The 22,178-nt window shown below is 28.8% G+C and overlaps 1 protein-coding gene across 1 annotated transcript in view; it reads right to left on the bottom strand.

Moving 5' to 3' along the window:
• Positions 1-3,160: 3,160 nt before the first annotated feature.
• Positions 3,161-22,178, bottom strand: part of LOC123300989 (ski oncogene) — a 279,420-nt gene continuing 260,402 nt past the window's right edge. Inside the window, exon 2 of the mRNA XM_044883692.1 lies at positions 3,161-5,818. Coding sequence (XP_044739627.1) covers positions 4,115-5,818 — 1,704 coding nt within the window. The 3' untranslated portion in view covers positions 3,161-4,114. The remainder of the gene's footprint in view (positions 5,819-22,178) is intronic.

The raw sequence follows: 22,178 nt of genomic DNA, 5'->3' as shown, positions 1-22,178 counted from the left end.
TTCAAGAATTGCAAGTAGCTTAGTAAATAAAACGCTTGTTATTTTGGGTGAAACTCTCGAAGTTTTCGGACTAAAAAATTAAGTATATATTTACATCAAGTAGATAGTACAGCTTTTTTTTCTTTTAAGGTACAGCTCTGTCATTTTTTGGTGGGTGAATGCACGTTTATATTTAAAATAATTTTCAACAATTTTCTTTTTACAAAAGAAAAATCACAATACATATATCCCATGTATGTATATTAATTGTATAATTAATAATTAAGAGATGAAGGGTAAAAAGAGGTAGGGATAAGGATTCTATAAGCTAATATTACCTTCATTATCTCGTCAAATCTCTCACTTTAAATAGTCGTTGAAATATTACAAATAGAAAAAAATATATATATAAACATCTACAATAAATTATTATTTTACGCCCTGACAATATCCTTAAATGATAATACGAAAAACTGATTATCTCAGAGAAAAATATATTTTGTTCGTAGGGCTTTCTTTTTAGAAGATAAAAACTTAGGGAAAATATGAGGGGTTGAGGGGGAGATATTACATTAAATACAACACTTTTCGGGGTCATTATTATTTTAAATTCGTAAAATTTTTAGTACGCTTTTATTTATTATATGTATGTATGAATCGACAAAAAAAAATAATAATATGGCGAATAAAAAATATGATAATAATGCTTTATACAAAATGTTTATATCCAATTCATTTTTTTGTGGATAATTTTTATTTTATAGCCCGTAAATTAAAAGTAATCACTTAATAAAAATAAGGAGTATTTTTTTTGATTCGCTTGATATTTTTAAGTAGTTTTCTTTCCATTATTTACATCTAGTTATTCCTGAATTCCCAATTTTTATATTTTTGAATTTTTCAAAATAATCAATTTTGTAAGTTTTAAAACACAATAATATGGCACTTTCAAATATGTATAAGTATCGTGAAGCCCAATATATTTTTGCTTTTAAAATTTATTTTCCTGGACATTAAGCTTTTATTATTTTTTGTTTTTTAACATTTGTAATAATATTAAAAAAAATTGGCGCATTTTTCAAATTTTCTCGAAATTTTAAACAGGTATATATCGGTGAAAACTGATCGGATCTGAATGAAAAACATATGATCCGATAACTTGTACTTTCTAAAACATTTTTATCATCTCTTACAATTGAATGCGCAGGGCTGAAACACTTGCAGAAAATTAATTAATTAATTTGATATTATATAAGTATGACATAAGTATTTATACTACAAATTGAGTAAATACAATTGTAATACTATTAAATTGCTGTATCTCTTCAAACAACGATCTTACAGAAATGAACCGGAACTCACTGAACTTTTGTAATCAAATTAAAATTAATAGTAATAGAGTAATTAAAGACTTTTTTCATTATTTTTAAATATTATTTTGATAAATTTTTTGATTTATTGTTTTGTAGCAATTTTGATAGTAGCGAGTTTTAAGAGAAATAAACAAACTTTCGAATATTTAATCCCATGCACGACAAAATACTTATCAAATAATAGATAAATTTTCCGAGCGTTTTCAACCTTGCGCATAAAATATTAAAGGATGATAAAAATGTTTGAGATATTTATTCAAATACTTGAAATTACAAGCTAACGGATATATATTTCATTCAGATTCAATCATTTTCGCCGAAATTTACTCGTTCGAGATAATTTAAAATTAAGTGCCCACATTTTTTTTGTGGGGCAGTATATATATATGTAAATAAATACATAGAAAAAACAGATTAAAAAAAAAAAAAAATAATAATAATAAAATAAAATAAATTTCTAATTACCATTTTTTATTAATTATTTTGTGCTGCAAATTTCGTTAAAATGAAATTATTGTTTAGTTTAAAATTGGTAGAATATTTGGCTAACTGCCAGTTTACATAATAATGCAAGTCTCAATTATTGTGCCTTGAATCCTACGAATCTTTAAAGCTAAGGTCACACGTTTAACGCATGTTTTTTCAATGCACATTTGTTTGTTTTAAATGGAGCTCTAATTAACGTTGAAATTAACGTTAGTGTGAACAGCTCTATTTAAACTATTATATTGCAAAAACACACGTTAAGAAAAAACAGTTTAACACATCGTGTGACAGCCTAAATTATCGTGAATTTGATGATTATTACATCAACAAGTTCTTAAATCGAATAATTCGTTAATGGAGATAAAACTACCTCAAAAAAATCAATTCACAATAAAACATGATGTCTTTTTTTTTAATAAATGTGCAACAACTGGCATCCAATTGAAACGACTTTTCTTTTCGACAAAATTTCTAAAATAAAAAACAAATAACTCAAAAACAAAAACTTGTTCTCTAAATTTTTATACATCACCTCGCTAATTTTTTTTCGTAATTTATAAATTTTTTTTAAATATAATTAAATTTCTTATACAATTAATTTTTATATATTATATCAGGCAGTAGTAAATTTTGTGTTGTCGATTTTTTGTTGTCGAAAACAATAATAATAATAATATTAATAATAATAATTTGAGTACTTTTTTATCGACATTTTGACTTACTCAAAAACAAAAAACAAAACTTAAATATATTATATTTATATTTATATATATATATATATTAATTACACAGGGTTTTTCTCATCTAAAATTTAAGTTGGGGGACTTCTTTATCCTTTTGTATCTCTTTTATGCTTGTTCAAGATCAAGTTAATTACTTATTACAGTTAACACAAAAAAGGATGTCTTCCCAGAATAATAATCAATACGTTTTTATGAGTAATGCCAAAACAAATGATTTTATATAATAGTTTGCTATAATCGAAAATACTCTCCTTAAAGATTTGAACAAAGCAAAAAAATGTGTCATTACACTATCAAAATAATGCCATATTATAATATGACTTTTGTGACAACCTTAGTTGTCTGTTAACAATATCAAATTTCCTCTTTAAATTTTCATAATGGTCATTTCCAATTTTTGAATAAATTATATTTTATTTTTAGAATAATGACATGTTTCAGTTAATAAAACCATTACCAACTATTAAAATAGTATTTTATTCATAATAGTTCAATAACAGTTTGATAATGGTAATATCATCTGAATGAAACATGCCGTTATTTTGAATCAATTTTTATTTTTCAAAGTATTTTGGGGTTTAATTAATAATTAGCTCAAACTTGATTGCCAATGAACCCAATTTATTATTGATTTTTGATTTAAGTCATTCTATTGATAAGTCTTGATTTTGGGATAAGTCATTGTAATTATCTTGAAAGTGAGAAATTTCTTCGATTCGACTTTTATAATTGGTAATTTGTACTGATATCCATTTATGGTAAAAATGGCCCATTGTCAGAAACTTTCTTTATGAAGACACTTGTTAAAAATGCCCCGAATTATAATATATGGGGTAAAAGACGCATTCATACACTTTTTTTCGAATGTGCGATTACTTATCGCACGTAATTGATTATTTGAGTGCGATAAGTAAATTTCACGCAAGCAATTTACTATTCATTGCACGGAAAACAATGTGGAAAGAGAATACTCAAGCGTGATTAAAGAAAAAGTTTTATTATAATTAAAACTCTTTTTCTAGTTGTTTTAAAAGAGTGCTCGTTTTTCCACTAAGGAAAGTTTCAACAAGATCTTATAGCAAGAACATGTGTTTAGAATGACCAACAGATACAAAAATTTTAGCCAATTTCAATAGAATTTTGCCTTTTTTCAATTTCACGATTCTTTGTCATGTCTCAACCTTTTAGAAAAGTATCTTCGTTTATATCAAGCTATTTTATCGAAGGGCCTGCCTTCAACCAGGCACGCGCTGATATTCTTTCAAAATGGATTCAAATAAATTTGACATCATATCAAATTATTTCTTTAAACGTCTTCAATCTTTTGAATTACTCTATAGATCAACTAGAGGGAAGTAAAATCTTGTATGTGTGTGTTAACTGATAATAAAATCTCAAACCTCCATATTACATCATCAATCTCAAAACAAATAATTAATTAATTAAATATATTGATTACTTAATTATATAATAATGATTATGACACTTGAATCGTCGTGTAACCTTATTATTAAGGCTCTCATTGAATCATGATCATTCAGGTTCTGTTTTAATTATTGCTTTATCGGTATCAATCGATGAAGAAGTCGTCGCTGTCGATGATACTGATGACGATGTTGGAGATGTCATACCAACAGCACTACCTGGTGCCGTTGTTGGAGGTATACTCTTCGTCACATCTGAACTATTATCTTGTGACGGCGATGATTCCGACAACTCATTATTAATATTATTATTATTATTACTAAGATTATTGTTATTAATATTATTTGGCGGTGATTGTGGTGTATTGCTACTAGTTACACGTTCTTGACTTGATTCTCGACTCCGCGTTGAAGTTGGTGGCGATGGCGTAGACGATGTTTCAATTTTTTCCATTTTAACAATAACATGTTTCGCTGTACTTGTCGTAGATTTCGCATCACTATCCGTATCCTTTGCTTTTGTTTGTTGCTCTTCTAAATCAAAAATCTTTCTTTGTTGTGCATTGATTATTTCATCTTTTTGTCGACATAACATTTCTAATGTTCGATTATCATTGGCAAGAATTCTCACAATCTCTAATATTTCACGTTTCGAATCAACACTTACACTTTGTATTAAATTTTCAATACGTGATACATAACTAATTGTTGAATCATCGTTAGTTGTTGATTCAATCACTAAACTATTTTTTGTTGATGTAGTTGTGCTTATTGTGGGTTCAACAATCACTTTCGATGGTTTTACTGCAGTTGTAGTGGCTGCTGTATCACCCGAAGCATCACTAAAACTGTCATCTGTATCAGTTGATAATTCGATTTCTGAATTATAATTCACCAACTTGGATTTTGTCTCAATTATCACACTATTATGTGGTGGAGGTAAAGGTGGGGATGTTTCTCCACCACGATGATGAATAACAATCGGTGAATGATGAAATTGATCACGCGATATTACTGAAACTTCTGCACTAGGTGTTATAACAACTGATGATGGCGATGATGTAGTTGTTATGTCAATTCCTCCAGTCTTTGGTATTGTTATACTATTATTAAATGATGAGTCTGTACCACCACTGGGTGGTATTGAAGATGATGTTCGTAAATCCTCTTTCTGTGATGGAACTGGACGATACTTTTTATGTTGTTGTGGATGTAATGCAACATTTGGTTGAAATGTACGTTCAAATTTCTCTGATTCAGAGTGTGGTATTACTTTTTCTGGATGTTGCAGTCTAGGAGGTTCAGTCGTTCCCGCACCATTGTTATACGTTTGTTGTGGTGAAGGAGGTATTAGATGATGATGTTTTAATAAGTTTGGATCAACAATGTTCTTTGTATGATGTCGATGATGATGATGCGGTAACTCTTTGGGATGTACTGGATGATGATTCTCTTGTTTAATGTTAATGGTAGCAGAGCGTGGTGGTTGAATCAATGAAGCGGTTGTTGTAGGTGTTGTTAAACCAGGTTCTTGTTTTATATGTAATGTTGGTGGATAATTAGCACCCGTATTTGGTGGTGCTGTTGGATCTTTTGATGGTAATGTATTGTGTGGTGGTAATGCACGAAATGGATTTAATTGACGTGTTGACCATTGTTCGTATAAATGTAAATATAATGGTTCCATCGATGCTGCATAAATATATGCGGCATATTCATCGAATTTCGCTTTTTTCATTGGTACATCTAATAGTACGTCGCTACCTTTGATTGGATCGATGATTTCCGTTTTGATTATATCATCCATTGGTATCTGAAACATAAAAAGAAAATTATTAATAATCTATCTAAAAACTCTTGGGGTCAGCATTAATTTTTTATTAAGGATATAAAATTAAGAGGATTTAACAAGATCACGGCAAAGAATTGTATACCTTTACGAAAATTAGTTATAAATTATTAATTGTGCCATGAGTTTAAAATTGAGAAGCATAGTAAAATAAGAAGCCATTTGACACTTGACAAGAGACGTACATCGTTTAACACTATAAAAATTGCAATTTTTAGAAAGTCTGTCTTTCGAATTTGGGAAAAATAATGGACACAGTGATATAGAGGATAAAACTTAGAAGAAAGTTTCTTTGCAAGTTTTGGATTCAATGTACCATTAACGAGATACGGTTTCGTTAGTTATAGTCTGTAATTTTGTGAATTATTTATTGCTGGGCAAATTAAATTTTTTTAATATATTCAAAGTAGAAGGAACGACTAATTTTATTTATGGATATGTCAATTTAAAAAAAACACCCAGTAATATGTTTTTTACATAAAGATTTCATCATTTATGTATTAATATTGCCTATATGTTTGTATAACATTATTTATTTAAAAATATAGGCAATATTATTACATAAATGTTGAAATCTTTGTGAGAAAGCTCATATAAATGACATGACATAAAGATTTAGAAGTTATGATTATTCCAGGGCTGACTTATAATCATGAAATTTGAATCACAAGATTAATCGGACCACAAATAACTCGAGATGGATAGATTCTAACAAAGGAAGTTATTAGTTTCTGTTATATAAAAAAGCAGAAAATCAATGTACACTCAAATATAATTATGGTGCCTATTTCATCAATAAATGATCTGTTCAATCTTCCAATATATTTTGGAGACACGAATTCATTATGATGAAGCCTGAGTATGGAGGCAAAAGTATAAAGTTTACCATTTGTGTTTTATGAGTCAAATGTTATTAACACATTTTTTTTTCGTTAGCTTTCTCCTAGGTACGCTCACAAAAATTTTTGTGTTCTATATTGATGATTGTGCTATATACAAATAGTAACGGGGGGCGGCTGATGTGAAGAGGTACCTACCATAATTTGTGTTGAAAATTTTATAGGTGGTGGCAAAAATGTTTTTTATGATACCTCGTCATTGGTTGTACTCACATCAAAATCACAATCTATATAGCTTGGAGCTAGCAAGCAGCTATATAGTCATCGTGTGCTAAATGATTACACACAATATACCTATATAGTACACTAGGCAGTTTTAACCCCCGTATATTATGAAACCATAAAATACGTTATGTAACGATATATTATAAGTATATATTTACGAACAAAATTACCCGTTGAAGAGTTCATCGCTTTCTCCTTATTTTTGTTGCATAAAGAAGGAAAATATTTATAAAGGTTTTCCAATAAGGATTATAACAGGTTGGCTGATAAGTCCCCGGTCTGACACATATATGGCGTCGCTAGTATTAAATGCATATTATTTTTATATAGTACCAACCTTCAAATGATTCGTGTCAAAATTTGACGTCTGTAAGTCAATTAGTTTGTGAGATAGAGCGTCTTTTGTGAAGCAACTTGTGTTATTGTGAAAAAAATGGAAAAAATGGAATTTCGTGTTTTGATAAAATACTGTTTTCTGAAGGGAAAAAATACAGAGTCCGGAAACTCATTATCAAGCCAAGTTTTTGCTTCCACTGTATTTTTTCCCTTCAGAAAACAGTATTTTATCAAAACACGAAATTCCTTTTTTTCCATTTTTTTCACAATAACACAAGTTGCTTCACAAAAGACGCTCTATCTCACAAACTAATTGACTTACAGACGTCAAATTTTGACACGAATCATTTGAAGGTTGGTACTATATAAAAATAATATGCATTTAATACTAGCGACGCCATATATGTGTCAGACCGGGGACTTATCAGCCAACCTATTAGAACATTGAAATCGTAAAGCGGTTTTGTTGACAAAGCTACATTTGTCATTTGTTGTAGATAGAATGTTTCTAGTTTTAGTTTCTGAATCCGATTTCCCATGGCTTCGATTTTAGCTTCATAGATTTTATTCTTGAGAAATTCTCCATTAACATACGCAAAATTGTAGATAATAAAATTTACAAAAATTTTTACTTTTAGAATATGTTTCTCAATGTTTTATATAGAGATGGTTGCGTATCCAGTTCTAAAATACAAGATTTGAAATTTTTCGACAAAAAATCAAATTTTATATTTTATAGGTCGAATTGCATTAAAAAATAACTTTCTTGTTAAAATTTTATCTCTTCATACTGCTTTTTTAATGCGGTAGTTTCGAAACCTCCCGTAGTACTAATTTTATTCCGATTAAAATTGAAGTTATGAAACTCAAAGAAGCGTTAGGTACCACACGACACATGCAACAATGGGTGAGTGCTCCCTAGAAGAAGTGCTAGTACCGGGCCCCTATTAATGATAATTCATTTTTATACCAAGTATATATGAAATATATCATGGTATACTAAGTTTAGTCCTTGATGCTACGAACAAAATTTTGGTATAGGTGTTCATAAAATCACCTAATTAGTCCATTTCCGGCTGTCTGCGGGGCTGTCCGCCTACCGTGCAAAAGTTTAAATTTAAAAAATGTTCCTTATAAAAAAATATACAAATTTTGCTTGAAACATTTTTTCGTTAACATCAATGTTTACCTGTGAGGGCGTAAATTAGCTTAGAAACATTATGTAGTATGTATACACGCATTGTATATATTTTATATTTATACGTTAGATATATTATGTATGTGTTTGTTTATAGCATGTACTATATCCACTGAGAAAAAGAGAAGAAAGATAGTCTTATTGATTTGTATGTAAGAGCCACTATCTTTACTTACTTACATGACGTGGAAAAACAAATGATTGCGTAATCAATACTGTCTATACATGGTATTTCAATAATTACCTGTCAATTGTTTTTTTTCTTCGTTTTTTCAACTGGACAAAGCCAATGCATCTATTGCACAATAAACTTGCCTTTAAACTTCATTAGACTTTTTCATAAAAAACAAATGCTATTAGCCAGAAAGGAGAAAAACTATTTTTTGTAGGATATTTTTTTTGATTTCTCTTTAAGATATAATTTATGTCCTCGAAATAAAACTTTTGAGACATTTTCGGACATCGGATGGTCAAAATTATTTTGTATAATGATTATGAAAATATTATTTTATGTATGAAAATAACGATTTTCAATGAATGACTTTTCTCTCTAATATATTATCATAATTTTAAACATTTGGTTTTGAAAATTATAATTTAACGATTATTGTGGTAAAAATTATCATTAAAATTTTATTATTACACCAAAATATCAACTCTATTGTTTATTCATACCGAAAATGTACCTAAACTACAAGTTTAAAATATAAATTTATTAGAATCTTGAATAGGCTTTTAACAAAATTATTTTTGGAAAATTTATGAAATCATTATTGCTAATCACAGTGAATGTAATTATAGTCAAGACCTTTAAAAACTAGTATAATATCGAACTATCTATATTTGTTAACTAAAAGACACATGGCTGCAGTTTTCAATTATAAAGAAAGAAGTTTTTAACAGGGGGATGTTTTTACCACTCCAAATCTGAACTTTGTTTAAAATGAGTAATTTCTATTTTTTCCATTTTGAAAAATTTGTGGGCACCGATAGTTATGATTCGATAGTTACGTTAAACGTTAAGAGGTGGTGGAGGGAGTCAACGAAATGTGACATTGTGCGACAAGGGGTAGTGTGGGGTGCTAAAGTTTTGTGACGTCACATGTTAAAATTTAAAATATAAACGGAAAATTTTTATGTAAAAACAAAAAAATTAATCCATAAAAATCAAGTTTTTATTTTACTCCCTTTCTAAATTCTCCCGTACCTACCTACTAAAAATTTAAAAAAAATTAAAACTTGAATCTTTTATTAACGTAATCAGTCGTTTATCGTTAAGTCAATTAATATTTTGCGCTGTCTATTATTTCAATTATTTGACATTTTTATTATTTTTATTAAATTATAAAATATGTGACGTCACACCAAGGAGGGGGAGAGTTCGAAAATATGACCATCTGTGATAAAGGGGATAGAAAAAAGGGGGTGGTTATAAATTATAAAATTGGTGTGACGTAGTTTATAGATGCTACCTAAGGTTAAAATCGGGTCTGACCATGCTCTTAGGCATGAATTACCGCCTCATTGTGTACTTTTTTCTTTTATTTAGTCCTCGTTATCCATCGTGCAACTCTTTATCATTTACTGTCGCATAAAGTCTGAAATTTTGTCGTTCTTAAAAACTGCCGAAATAGGCTCTGATCTATGGGTATGTTCAGAAGAGACTCTTCGGTTGTCGGTTGTAATATATTTTAATTTAAGTTAAACAGGATGAAATAAAACAAACAATTGACCGGTTATTAACAGAAACGAAGTTTTATTCATCCAGAAAAAAATTTCGATTATTTTTTTTATTAACTTTTAATTTATTGTCAAGCACTTGAACGGATTGGATTAGCTTCTAGTTTTTTTTATTTGTAAAGTTTTTGTTGTTATTGTATAAAAGTAAAATCAGCAAACAAACTGCAATAAACTGAACTATTATCACATCATTGAGTTTGTAACAGCATACATTGACATATACACACAAAACGAACAAAAAAAACTGATACTTCTAAACGAATACGAACGAAATAAGGGCAAGAAGAAGGGAATATTATTTTGATCCTTTAATCCGATTATAAAAACAGTTCACAAATATTATATACAAAAGTATTTATAAATATGTTAAATACTAGATGAATCTAGTTTTTTGTTATAATTCCTTATGACTATGACTGCCCTATTCAAGAGTATTATTGCTTGCTTTGCTCCTGGCATAAATACACACCTCCTTGTCAAATTCAATGACATGAAGTGGTGTTAGAAACTTTACTAGTTACATGTTATGCTATTTAAGTTTTTTATTTTCTATTGAAAAATATGAAACCTCTTAAGTATCTTTTTTTTTTCATTATTTTTGTTCATTTTATTTTTTTGTAATCATATTTTAAATACTTTCGCGTAGTACACCTTTCCTTGTTTGTTTTTTTAGGAGAGAGTGAGTTTTTCCCAAGGGATTATTTATGATATTTAAATTTGTAAACGTATCAATTACAAAATAATTAAATGCTAATACCTAAAAGATCGTTATAAAATGCGTTAAGATGTTTGGAGAATTATTTTCTGTTTAATTTCCAAAGCATCAGTGACTGCAAGTCATACTGATCATGATCCCGATATATTTTAAATGTGAAATTTTATGAGGATGAATGAATTTATCAAACTAACTACAACTGCTGGCCCACCATAGGTGTATATTTTAAACATACAGAACATGTCACATTTGAGAGTTACAATAAATTGGATATTTTTTTCTTTAAATTCGGAATTGTTTTCTTATAATCCCGATTATATACTGGCTATGCTTGCTTGTATACATAATTTAACGGGTTGTTTAAATCATTCTAACCAATCCGAACCAATTGCTATCCATATAAATTTTATACATATGTTTCCCAATAAATGTTTGTTTGTTTGTTTGTTATGCTTTCACGCAAAAACTAGCGAATGGATTTAAATGAAAATGTACAACAATAAAGCTCATACACCAGAATAACACATGAGCTATAGTTTATAAAAACATATTTAAAAATAAAAAAAATTAAATTAAATCTGACATTTTACTGCTCCATCTATCATCATATTGAACCATAAAATAAAGATTTCTGTAAAAATTTAAAATAGTCAATGTGAAACAATTCATGACCATCTTTTCGGATATACACAGTAACTTTACACTTTAGAAAAATTGAAAACTGTGCGTATATTTTAGCTGTGTAAAACAATGCCTTCGGGTATTATATAAGAGGGATAAGTGAGATCAAGAGAGACGGAAGATATAGAGCGGTGGTATTTACTTTTAAGCCGAGTGAAGCGAGCGGGTATCAAGCTAGCATTTTATAAATGTGAAAGTAAGGATGTTTTTTTGTTACGCTTTCGTAAAAACTAATAAATGGATTTGAATGAAACTTAAGTATAATATAGCTCATACATCAGAATAACACATTAGCTATAATTTATAAAGATATATTTAAAAAAATTAAAAAATTAAATTTACTTTGACATTTAAAAATAACTAATGTAAAAAATTCATGGTCATCTTTTCTGATATACTCAATTAATTATGACTTGCTTTTGAGTATCGAGTAGAATTGTAACGCTTATAATTTCTTTATTTTTTAATCAATTTTAATTTAACTTTAGTTAGTTTTACAGTTTGATATGGATTGAAATTCAGTATCAGTCATCTGCAATTGGGTTCGACATTTCTCTTCCGCATACTAGAATTCGAAGTGATAAAACTCATTAGAAATAGAAAATAAAAGTTCTCATATAATCTATCTACGTATCAATAAACTCAAACAATATATTATACATAAAAAGAAATAAAATATAAGTAAATAGTTTTGCAACAACAACAACAACAAAAAATTGAAATAAAATACATGATTAGAATTTTCTTTAAATTAAATTTAATAGCTATTTGAAAACAAAGTTTTTTTTGCAAAAAAAGATAATAAAATTATTGTTATATTTATTAACTATTTATACGTATTTCTTTGTAGTTATTATAGACCAGTCAAAATACTACTGAAATAGAATCGTCAAGACACTGGATGTAATAACGCTAGTTTCAATCTACTATTATTTTTCTCCTAGATATCCGGTAAATTCCGAAAAATCTTTGGTTTATTTTTCAATTTTCTCGAAGATGGTGATAAATATGAAAAAAAGTTTTATACAAGAGTTTTAAAAACTTAAATTTTATTATTAAAAAGTTACTTATTATTCGTATTTCCGACAAAAGTAGAGATAGCAACCACAAGTTGAAAGTCGTAAAATTTTCTTTAAGATGAAACCTCCTTATCAGAGATAAAAAAATATTGTTTGACTAAAAATTTTATTCATATTTATTAGTCATGTTTCTCGATATTTGCCGAGGATGCAGGGCAAAAAAAGCACCTTTTGAGAGTTGAAGTCAACTTTTATGCAATTTTTGCGTGATTCTATTTGAGCTGGTTTATTATGCAATTTAAGATAAATATGTACTTAAGGCTTGCTATACGTTCTGCGTAGCATTAAATACAATAATATGTATGGTATTTATTTGATAACTATTAATATATATTTATTACGCGAAGAGTCCGTTAATTTTTTTATGCAAAAAAATATCGAGCCTGCAAATATCATTTGATTTCTTTAAAATATAAAATTGGTGGAGCCCGGGAATCACTTTTTATCTATTATAAAAGTATTATAAAAATAAATAATTTCCCCTCATTTGGCAAGGCCGCAAATTACACATTTTTTGGTCTTTGCTATTTGCGGCCTTACCAAATGAGGGGAAATTATGGAAAAACCTTAGGAAAAATTAGGCTATTTTTTGGCTTAATTTTGTAATAGCTTCCACTTATTTGAGAGAAAGTTATAGAAAACAGGCCTAAATTCTTCATTTTCTACAAGATTATGTTTTTTATGGCCTTGTTTATTTTTACAAAATTTTTGTAATTTAAAAAAAACATCAAATGACCATCCATCACATCAGTCGTGAGAGTGAAAGTGTAATTGTGACCTTGACAATTTTCTACTACAAAAAAATAAAAAAAAAATGTATGCGTCAGTCAAAAACTAACAGCGTCAAAAGTGAAACTTTTTATGTAATTCAAAAACTGTCAATGAGTGTACAAAAAAATACATTGCAGCAAAGAAAAATTGACTGGAAATTATAATAAAAATGATTTATAATAAAAATCAAGAAAAATCTACAGACTATCCCGAATTAATTACTACGGAAGTTTCACTCGTACGTACTATTATTTACATATACATAAAACTATATACATATACGTACAAGTGAAACTTCCGTAGTAATTAATTCGGGATAGTCTGTAGATTTTTCTTGATTTTTATTATAAATCATTTTTATTATAATTTCCAGTCAATTTTTCTTTGCTGCAATGTATTTTTTTGTACACTCATTGACAGTTTTTGAATTACATAAAAAGTTTCACTTTTGACGCTGTTAGTTTTTGACTGACGCATACATTTTTTGTATCTTCGTTGACAATAACTGAGAATAATAAAAACAATATTAAAAATATTAAATAAAAATAAATAAAGATCGACATATAAGATTTAAATGTAAGTAGGTTTGAACTATCCTTGTTTAATAAAAAATTATCAAAAAAAGATAGTAGATACAAACATTTACAATTTATTTTAAATTATAAAATTAATATTCTAAACAAAGATAGCTCTAAACATATATTAAATATATATAGACATTACAGATAACATTTAATAAACTAGTGTCCCATAAAAAATAAAGATCGACATATAAGATTTAATTGTAAGTAGGTTTGAACTATCCTTGTTTAATAAAAACGCTAGTGTCCCATAAAAAGTTTCACTTTAATAATAACATTTAATAAATAAAGATCGACATATAAGATTTAAATGTAAGTAGGTTTGAACTATCCTTGTTTAATAAATAAATGGTATATGTACATTTATCAAGTCCCACGGCCTCTCTCACTCTGCTGTAGTAAATGGTAATAAGAAAGAGACAAGGAGTTTAACATTTTGTTAGCTTGTTAGCTTGTTAGCTTGTTAGCTGTACGAGTTAACTCTCATGACAAAACGCTAGTGTCTCATAAAAAGTTTCACTTTAAAAATACAGGCTTTTGGACTACATAATAGTTAAAGTATTTTTAAAACAAATATTAAATATAATGAACATTCATATTTATTAGAATAGTTTCATGCTTACTATTTTATACTTCTGTAAATATAGAATGCTAGGTTAGGTTAGGATATATTGGCTATCCACGAAGGATACACTTAGGCTATAGAGCCCATTGTGATACCATATATGTCTTTTATCACCTTTCCGCTGATAATTTCATTTATCAGCTCCTCAATTTCAGAGTCTGAGTGCACCTCCTTCATGAATATACCATAAATTATACCAACCCATCACAACTATTAATTAAATTAATTATTGTTGCGACGGTGGGAATCGAACTCGCTACCACAAGCATAACGCGGACGGAATTGATTACGCCTCAAGCAACTGAGCTAATATTTATTTTCATTTCCGGCTAGTAGCCGAACTTGCTAAGGCGCCTTAACTTAGTTTGAATACTGGCTGGGAGGTTGCGAGTTCGAATCCAGGCAGCGACAGTGTGAACAAAAAAGTGGAGCGGTAAATTGATCACATTGTCGTCGATTGGATAAGAACGAAGTAACCGACTTCACCCAAATCATAAAATTGTATATTCGGATGTAATTTAAGAAATAAATAAAGATTAAAAATAATGATGTGGTTGGCCCCTGTTATAGACGTGATCTGAGAAACGGAGGTTAAACCCCATTATTAATATTTTCATTTCCATCATGGTTGGGTATACTAACATTTTTCAAACAGGGTCGAGTTCCAAATTAAACTCTGGATGTACACCTGTTTCTTGAGTTATCAGCTATTATCGTTCGTTAAAAGACTTTTAGACCATTTTATATGTTTTTTTGTGAATTAAAGCATATACAGTAGAATCTCGATAAGTTAAAGTCCAAGGGAAACACAAAATATTTTAAGTTATAGAGGTTTTAAGTTATCAAGGGTCTATGTTAGGTAAAGGTTAATATAGAGGTATGTACATGTTTCTATGTAGTTACTGAGGGCCTATACAGAGATTATTTATTTAAGTTATAGAGGTTGCGTATTTTAAGTTATAGAGGTTTTGGGCTCTGATGGGAAGGGAACATAGTATTTTTTGAAGTAACAGAGGTTTTTATGTTACCGAGGTTTAAGTTATCGAGATTCTACTGTATTTTGAAATTGCAATGTATTATATTAAAGCATAAGCATAAAGCGTAGGTACACGTAGATATTCTTTTTATTTTTAATGCATTACATGCATACATTGTGTATATGTAATAAACAACACTTAGTTAATAGTGGACCTGTATTGGTTGTATGGTGGATTGTGGATAACTTGAATTCTAGGATAAAATGATACATAGTTTTGTAAAAATATATTGAGTGTCTATCAAATTACGGCTAAATTACATCATGTAATTCATATTATGAAAATTTTGTAGTTGTTACATACAAAATTTGACCAATTAAAAATATTAGAAACGGTTGTCAATTTAGATCCTAAAAGGTAAGAGATAGAATAACAATTTAAATTAGAAAGTTGATCCTCGTAAAAAAACTAAAATTTAAATCATTTTTAAGAAAATCGACAGCTTTTGGAAAAATATTTCGCTATAACATTTAATCGAAAGTAAACACGCTAGTTACAGAAAAGCGATTTATCCAAAATTTGTCAAGGGCAACAGAAGACATTACTCTAATCTGAAATTCTAGTTTCAAGGTTATTTGACCTGGATCTTCAAATGATCTTGACAATTTACCTAGACTTAAAAGTTATTAAAACAGACGAATGAAATTTATTGTCCTTGTTAACTTTTGACTGAAAACTTTTCTAAAACTGACGTATTTTCTTTCGATTAAATGCAAAAAAGACATATTTTAAAGTCGCATTTGCTTCGAAATATAACGATTTTCGAAAAAATTATTTTAATAAAAATGTTAGTTTTTTATGAGGATTAACTTTCTAATTTAAAGTGTTATTCTATCTCTTACCTTTTAAGTCCAGTACTTTACAAAGCAACTTTAACAAAGCACTAAAAAAACACTCTTATTCAACTATATTAAAAATTTAAAGCCAATTTATTATTGCGAATTAAATTTGAACATATAGCTTATATATATTTTTGTTATTTCCTTTATTTTGATACCATACTCGATAGGTTTTGTTAATTTTTTTTTATTAACGCATTACTATTTTGCTTAAAAAATCCGCCATTTTGTTTTGTTTTTTTAAACATCTATCTAAGAACACTTGGATTTTTGAGACAAATATAACGATACCTTCAATGTTGAAATCCATTTTTTTGGAAAATACGCGCGAAAAACATTGCCACTTCTCGACAGTCGAGTAAAAAAGACGTTGAAAAAATAAATGTAAAAAAGCGTGAAGTGCTTTCTACATGTGTTCTTCTTAGCGAATATTTGTAACACTAAAAAAGTTGATTTTAGTCCGGCAGTACGATGGCTACAAACAGAGGTAGTGAGCTGAAATTTTAATAGTTTGTCGTGTCTCTAAAAAGTTACTTCCAAATTCTGTCATTCGGTCCAATTGACCAATACTCAACGAAATACGTCTTTTAAGTCATAGAAATTATAAAAAAACAACACCTGTATGTATTAAATTTTACAGAGCTTTTAAAAATCTTTTTGTAAAATATCCACATTTCAATAAAAGCGTGTTTTCTTCGTTTTTTTTATAGCTATAATTATTTCAAATAATTTTTTGGTTCATCATATAATTTTTTGATGGATGCATCTCTTTCAATAATGGAAATCTAGTGAATAGTGTATGTGTTGTGTAGATGTAACTTTAGCATCGCATCGTAGCAAAATAATACTAAAATATATATGTATTATGTATTATGTATAATGTATATGTTTAATAGTGAATGCACTTGGCACTGTGCTAAGGGCATTGCACTGAATCATTTATATGTGATGGTGTTTTTGTATTTTATGTATTTTTTTACTCTCTGTGTGATCATATATTTATACAGGTTGTTATCACTGAGGCTAGCCACTCATCTATTTAAATCATAACATTGTATGCAAGGTGTCCGGCAATAATTGCATTTAAACAATACAGTGATATGAAGAAAAACATATTTTTCAAGAGTTTTTTTTTTTAAAATTAGCTCTAATAATTAATTATACCAGGTGGCCATTTTAAACAATCTAGCAGAAAATTTGTTTATCGAAGTAAAAGTTGTTCTACTTAGAGGAGAAAACGTCACAGAAGCCGTAAAACCTTGAGTTGCAGTATTCTTTAAAAATCAATTCATGCTCTTTTAAATTTAAAAGTTATTATTTATAAAATAACACACAACTTTTATTTGAAATATTTTTTCGTTAACGTAAAAAATACGATAGAAAATGAAAGTAAAAATCTGTCCTGTACTCTTAATAACAGAGACCATCTTTTTTTCCAGTGCATTTCCGAAGAAAATAATAAGTTTGACGAAAAAATTACTTAAAAAATTTTCAGTTGGATTGTTTAGGTGTGAATAATGAAGTAGCTACTCCTAAAGTTACTATGAAAAATTCCCAATATGCATGGATGTCAAAACAAAAGTCTTTCAAGAGAAACAAGAGCAATATAAAGGTTTTTTACAACTTAAGGCGTTATACAGGGTGTTTCAGAGACTTTACTAATTGTCGTTTATTTTCGATTAATATTATTGGAGCATAAACTTGGCTCAATTCCAGCTTCTTTGGACCCTTGGGAACCTCGCCCTCCCATCATGTAGCCTACCGCAGTTTTTACTATGCCCCTCCCCCTCATGGATGAAACGTAGTTTTTTTAATATCAAGTCAAGACGACATTTTGTTTTTTCTAAAACACTGGCATTACGGCATTGTAAGAATATGACGTTCATAAAATGTAGTACCCAATGTTTGAAATTAAATGTCCATACCGCAACTTAAACTGCAAATTATTTCCATGGTACCAAGAGACAAAAGTATCAAGAAAATTACGTAGCTTGATTTCACCGCCAACCTCTCCTGACATAACTCATTGCTTTTGAATTAATCTCCTACCCCTCTTGACAGTAACACGTGGTTCATGGATGCTCCTAAGTCAAATTGAAATTTGTATTATAAGAAAATAAAATTAACTACAATTCATTAAGCGTTTTTTCTTTAGCTTTAATATTTACGATCAAAGTTCTAAAATACTTGGTTAGTAATAATCAAATTGAATTTTTTTAAATAATCAAAGTTGTAGAAAATCAGTTTTTCTATAATTTATCATAAGACCGTTTGTTTTTTAAGTGTAATGACTACAAAGATAATTCGATTTTTAAAAATAAATTCGTCTATAATTTTCCAATAAATACAATAATTTACGAAATCAATTAGGAATGATTTTTTTTTTGCCCAGCTGTATGTATTCTCACACTTTTTACAATATTGCAATATTACAAGTGAAAGCCTAGTCTTAGAGGTAACAACCTGTATTTACTCTACAACTGTATATTTTTAATATACATAATACACCATTATCGTCCATACATTACAATATGAAAAAAAAAATTATACACATACATAAATCCAGCAAATATTAAGTCCGCCTCGCCTGTGTTTGCCTTCTGGTCTGGTCTGTTTCGTTTTTTTTTGTCTTTGCAATCTCTTGTCTATTAGGTGCACATATACTCACACGTATTAATTTTACTGTATATATGGGAGATCTATTATGGTTTATAATCCTGAAATGAGACTCTTATTTTTAAATATTATATTTTACTGTTATTATTTTCAAAAATAATATTTTTACCATTATTTCCCAAATAAAACTTGCAAGTGTACAGTGGTTCGCTATTCACCTCAAGGTAGGACATTCCCTTATATCCAGCCGTGATAAGTAGAGCGTCCCACTTACAAGAATTTTCGGAAGTAAAAAGTTGTGAGTTGTTAGTGGCGTACCGAGCTTAACTCGCGCGGCATAAATCATTTTAGCCCCCCCCTCCCTCCATTCAAAAATCATATTATATGTAAAATATACTCACAAATTAATAAATAAATAAAGTAAAATAAATAAATAAAGTAAAATAAATAAAGTCATAGGCTCAAGCTAGGCTTTAAATTTGAGACAACAAATGTAGTTGAGAAAACAAGATTAGATTTTGAAATGTTTTTTTTTTAGATAATCTAGAATTAGTTCAACAGATATCTATTATTTATCTTGAACCAAATATCCGGGCATTTTGCGGTGTCTTCTTACAAGTATTATTGTATCAATATCCCATTTTTCACAAAGGGACTTCGCTTTTTCTATTGCCTCTTCACAGAGCTTGTCTCAAATTTCGGATAGTTCAGTCGATAATGATTCAAGATCATATTATTTTTATCAGACAAAACAAGAAAGGAGATAATTTATGTCACCACACAGCGTAGATGCCATAAGGAAGTGCTGACAGCCGCAGGTCGAGTCAGCCCTGGCAGTAAAAAAGACGTGCTATTGTGAATATATTATTACAGTTTGATTTTTACTATTAGGGTTCCCTTTTATTTATGAATTAACATTTATTATATTACACTGGTACTAAATTTAACATATCTTTTTCAGAAATAAATTATAATAAAAATTATTCAGAAATTTTTATTTTGCAGACCATTTGGCGCCCTTTGTGAGTAGCGCCTGAGCATGATACACGCACTTTTCCCCCTTCGCTTCGCCACTGTGAGTTGTGTTGTCACCCAACTTAATTTTTAGAAGATATTTTATGATTTTTGCATTTAAACAATATTTGCAGCAGTTGGAAATTTGTTTACCTCCATTTTTCTTGACAACCTAAACAAACTTTAATTGAATGGTTAAGAAATTTGGATTACCTAGACATCAACCTAATAATTGTTCAATATTTTTAAACAGAAAATACCATAATGTAAAATTATATTACACAAATTTTACTAAAATTTACAACCTGGGCAAATTATTATTGATCAATGATTTTTGCGATTATAATGTTCTGGTTTCATTATCAATAGGCTTGTTGACTAAATTTTTTTTCTCACTTCAGGCCGTTCGAATTCTTCTCACTGCACGGCCAGAAAAGTGAAGTTGATTTCTGAAAATTTTTAGAAGTACGCAAAATATGAACGTTTAAAATCCCGAATTAAACAAAGAGGGAGATATATGATAATGACGTCATTCTCCGATATCACCATAGAGATACATATAAAATACATATAAAACTTTTTTTTGCTAAAAGGAGATGGACAATCGATCTTTGAATGCGTATAACTTCTTCGATTTTTAATCAATTTTAATTTCACTTTCAAATTTTGTCATGGTATCAAGGCTAGTTTTACATTTTTATCCGTAATATGGCAAATTCAATATCAGGCAACTACCGTATTCAAGATGTTGCTATTTTAGTTTCCATGGTAAGCACGTTGTTGGACTTCCAGATTCATTTTGGGAAATTCATTAACAATTCGTAAGTTCTAAATAGTCAAGTATTTTTGAGACGAGTATTTAAGGCGGTACATCAGACGAACAAATTGTATTCAAGTTTTTTGTTTTAAATTAAATAGCTAAGTAATCTCTAATGTTTTTGATTAATAATTTCAGCGCAAATTTTATAAAAAAACCATCGAATTTTGATAGTACTTTAAAAATTATTTTTCATATGCTAATTTTTACGCGTTTCGTTTATCATTCGTCAATTTTTGGAACGATTTTTATTTTTGTATAAATTTTATGCCAAATAAAATCAATCAGTGGATACTTTTCTAACCGTCCATAATAAATTTACCTCTATGCACATGTTATTATTTTTATTATTATTACTATATTAATACACTCTTGTAAAAGATTGTATTACAAGATACGGTATAGTAAATACATAGATTTGGCCTAGGATAGGATAGGCTGTTAGGCTAGGCAGCTAGTCTCTCCACTCTTCTGTTCTTGAACGCTTTTTTTTTTATTACAAACTGATTATTATTTCTAAAACTTATTACATAATATAATACGATACATATATTTTTTAAAGAACAGTCACAAATTAATCTTTTCGCACAGTGTGTGATTATTCGATAGCGATTCTTTGCATAAAAAGATTTTTTTTTGGCACAATTATTGTACTCCAAGCGCCTCAAGTATAACTCATTATACTCTGGATTTCTTGCATTTGTACTCACCAAATAAGCGATTTTCAGATCAATTCTATACCAAACCCGTTATCCTAATCTTTTTGGAATACATTTTTAAATATTTGCAGTTAATTCCTAAGAGGCGCACATACAGATTTGGTTGGATTAGGTTAGGTTAAAAACAGGCAGTGTATGTCCAAATAGGACCTATTTAGGACATAAGGCTCATTCTATACGGAAATATACAATCAAAAAAAAATTTTCCCAAGTTGTGATCAAATTTTTGACTTTTAGTTTTGGTTTCCATAATTACAACCTGTACTCAAAATTTTTTCGGTATTTCGAATGTTGTTTAAAATATTATGGTTAGAGAAAGCACGAAAAATTATTGACACATTATCATTGTGGTTTTATGCAAGATGGCGTAAATCTCAAAGCCTCCATCTTTGGAGGCTTTGCCGCCGTTAAATACAATTAACAAAGAAGTTC

This window comes from Chrysoperla carnea, chromosome 5, assembly GCF_905475395.1.
Source record: "Chrysoperla carnea chromosome 5, inChrCarn1.1, whole genome shotgun sequence".
NCBI lineage: Eukaryota > Metazoa > Arthropoda > Insecta > Neuroptera > Chrysopidae > Chrysoperla > Chrysoperla carnea.
The sequence above is the reverse complement of the archived record's forward strand: the minus strand, read 5'-3'. Positions and strand labels throughout refer to the sequence as shown.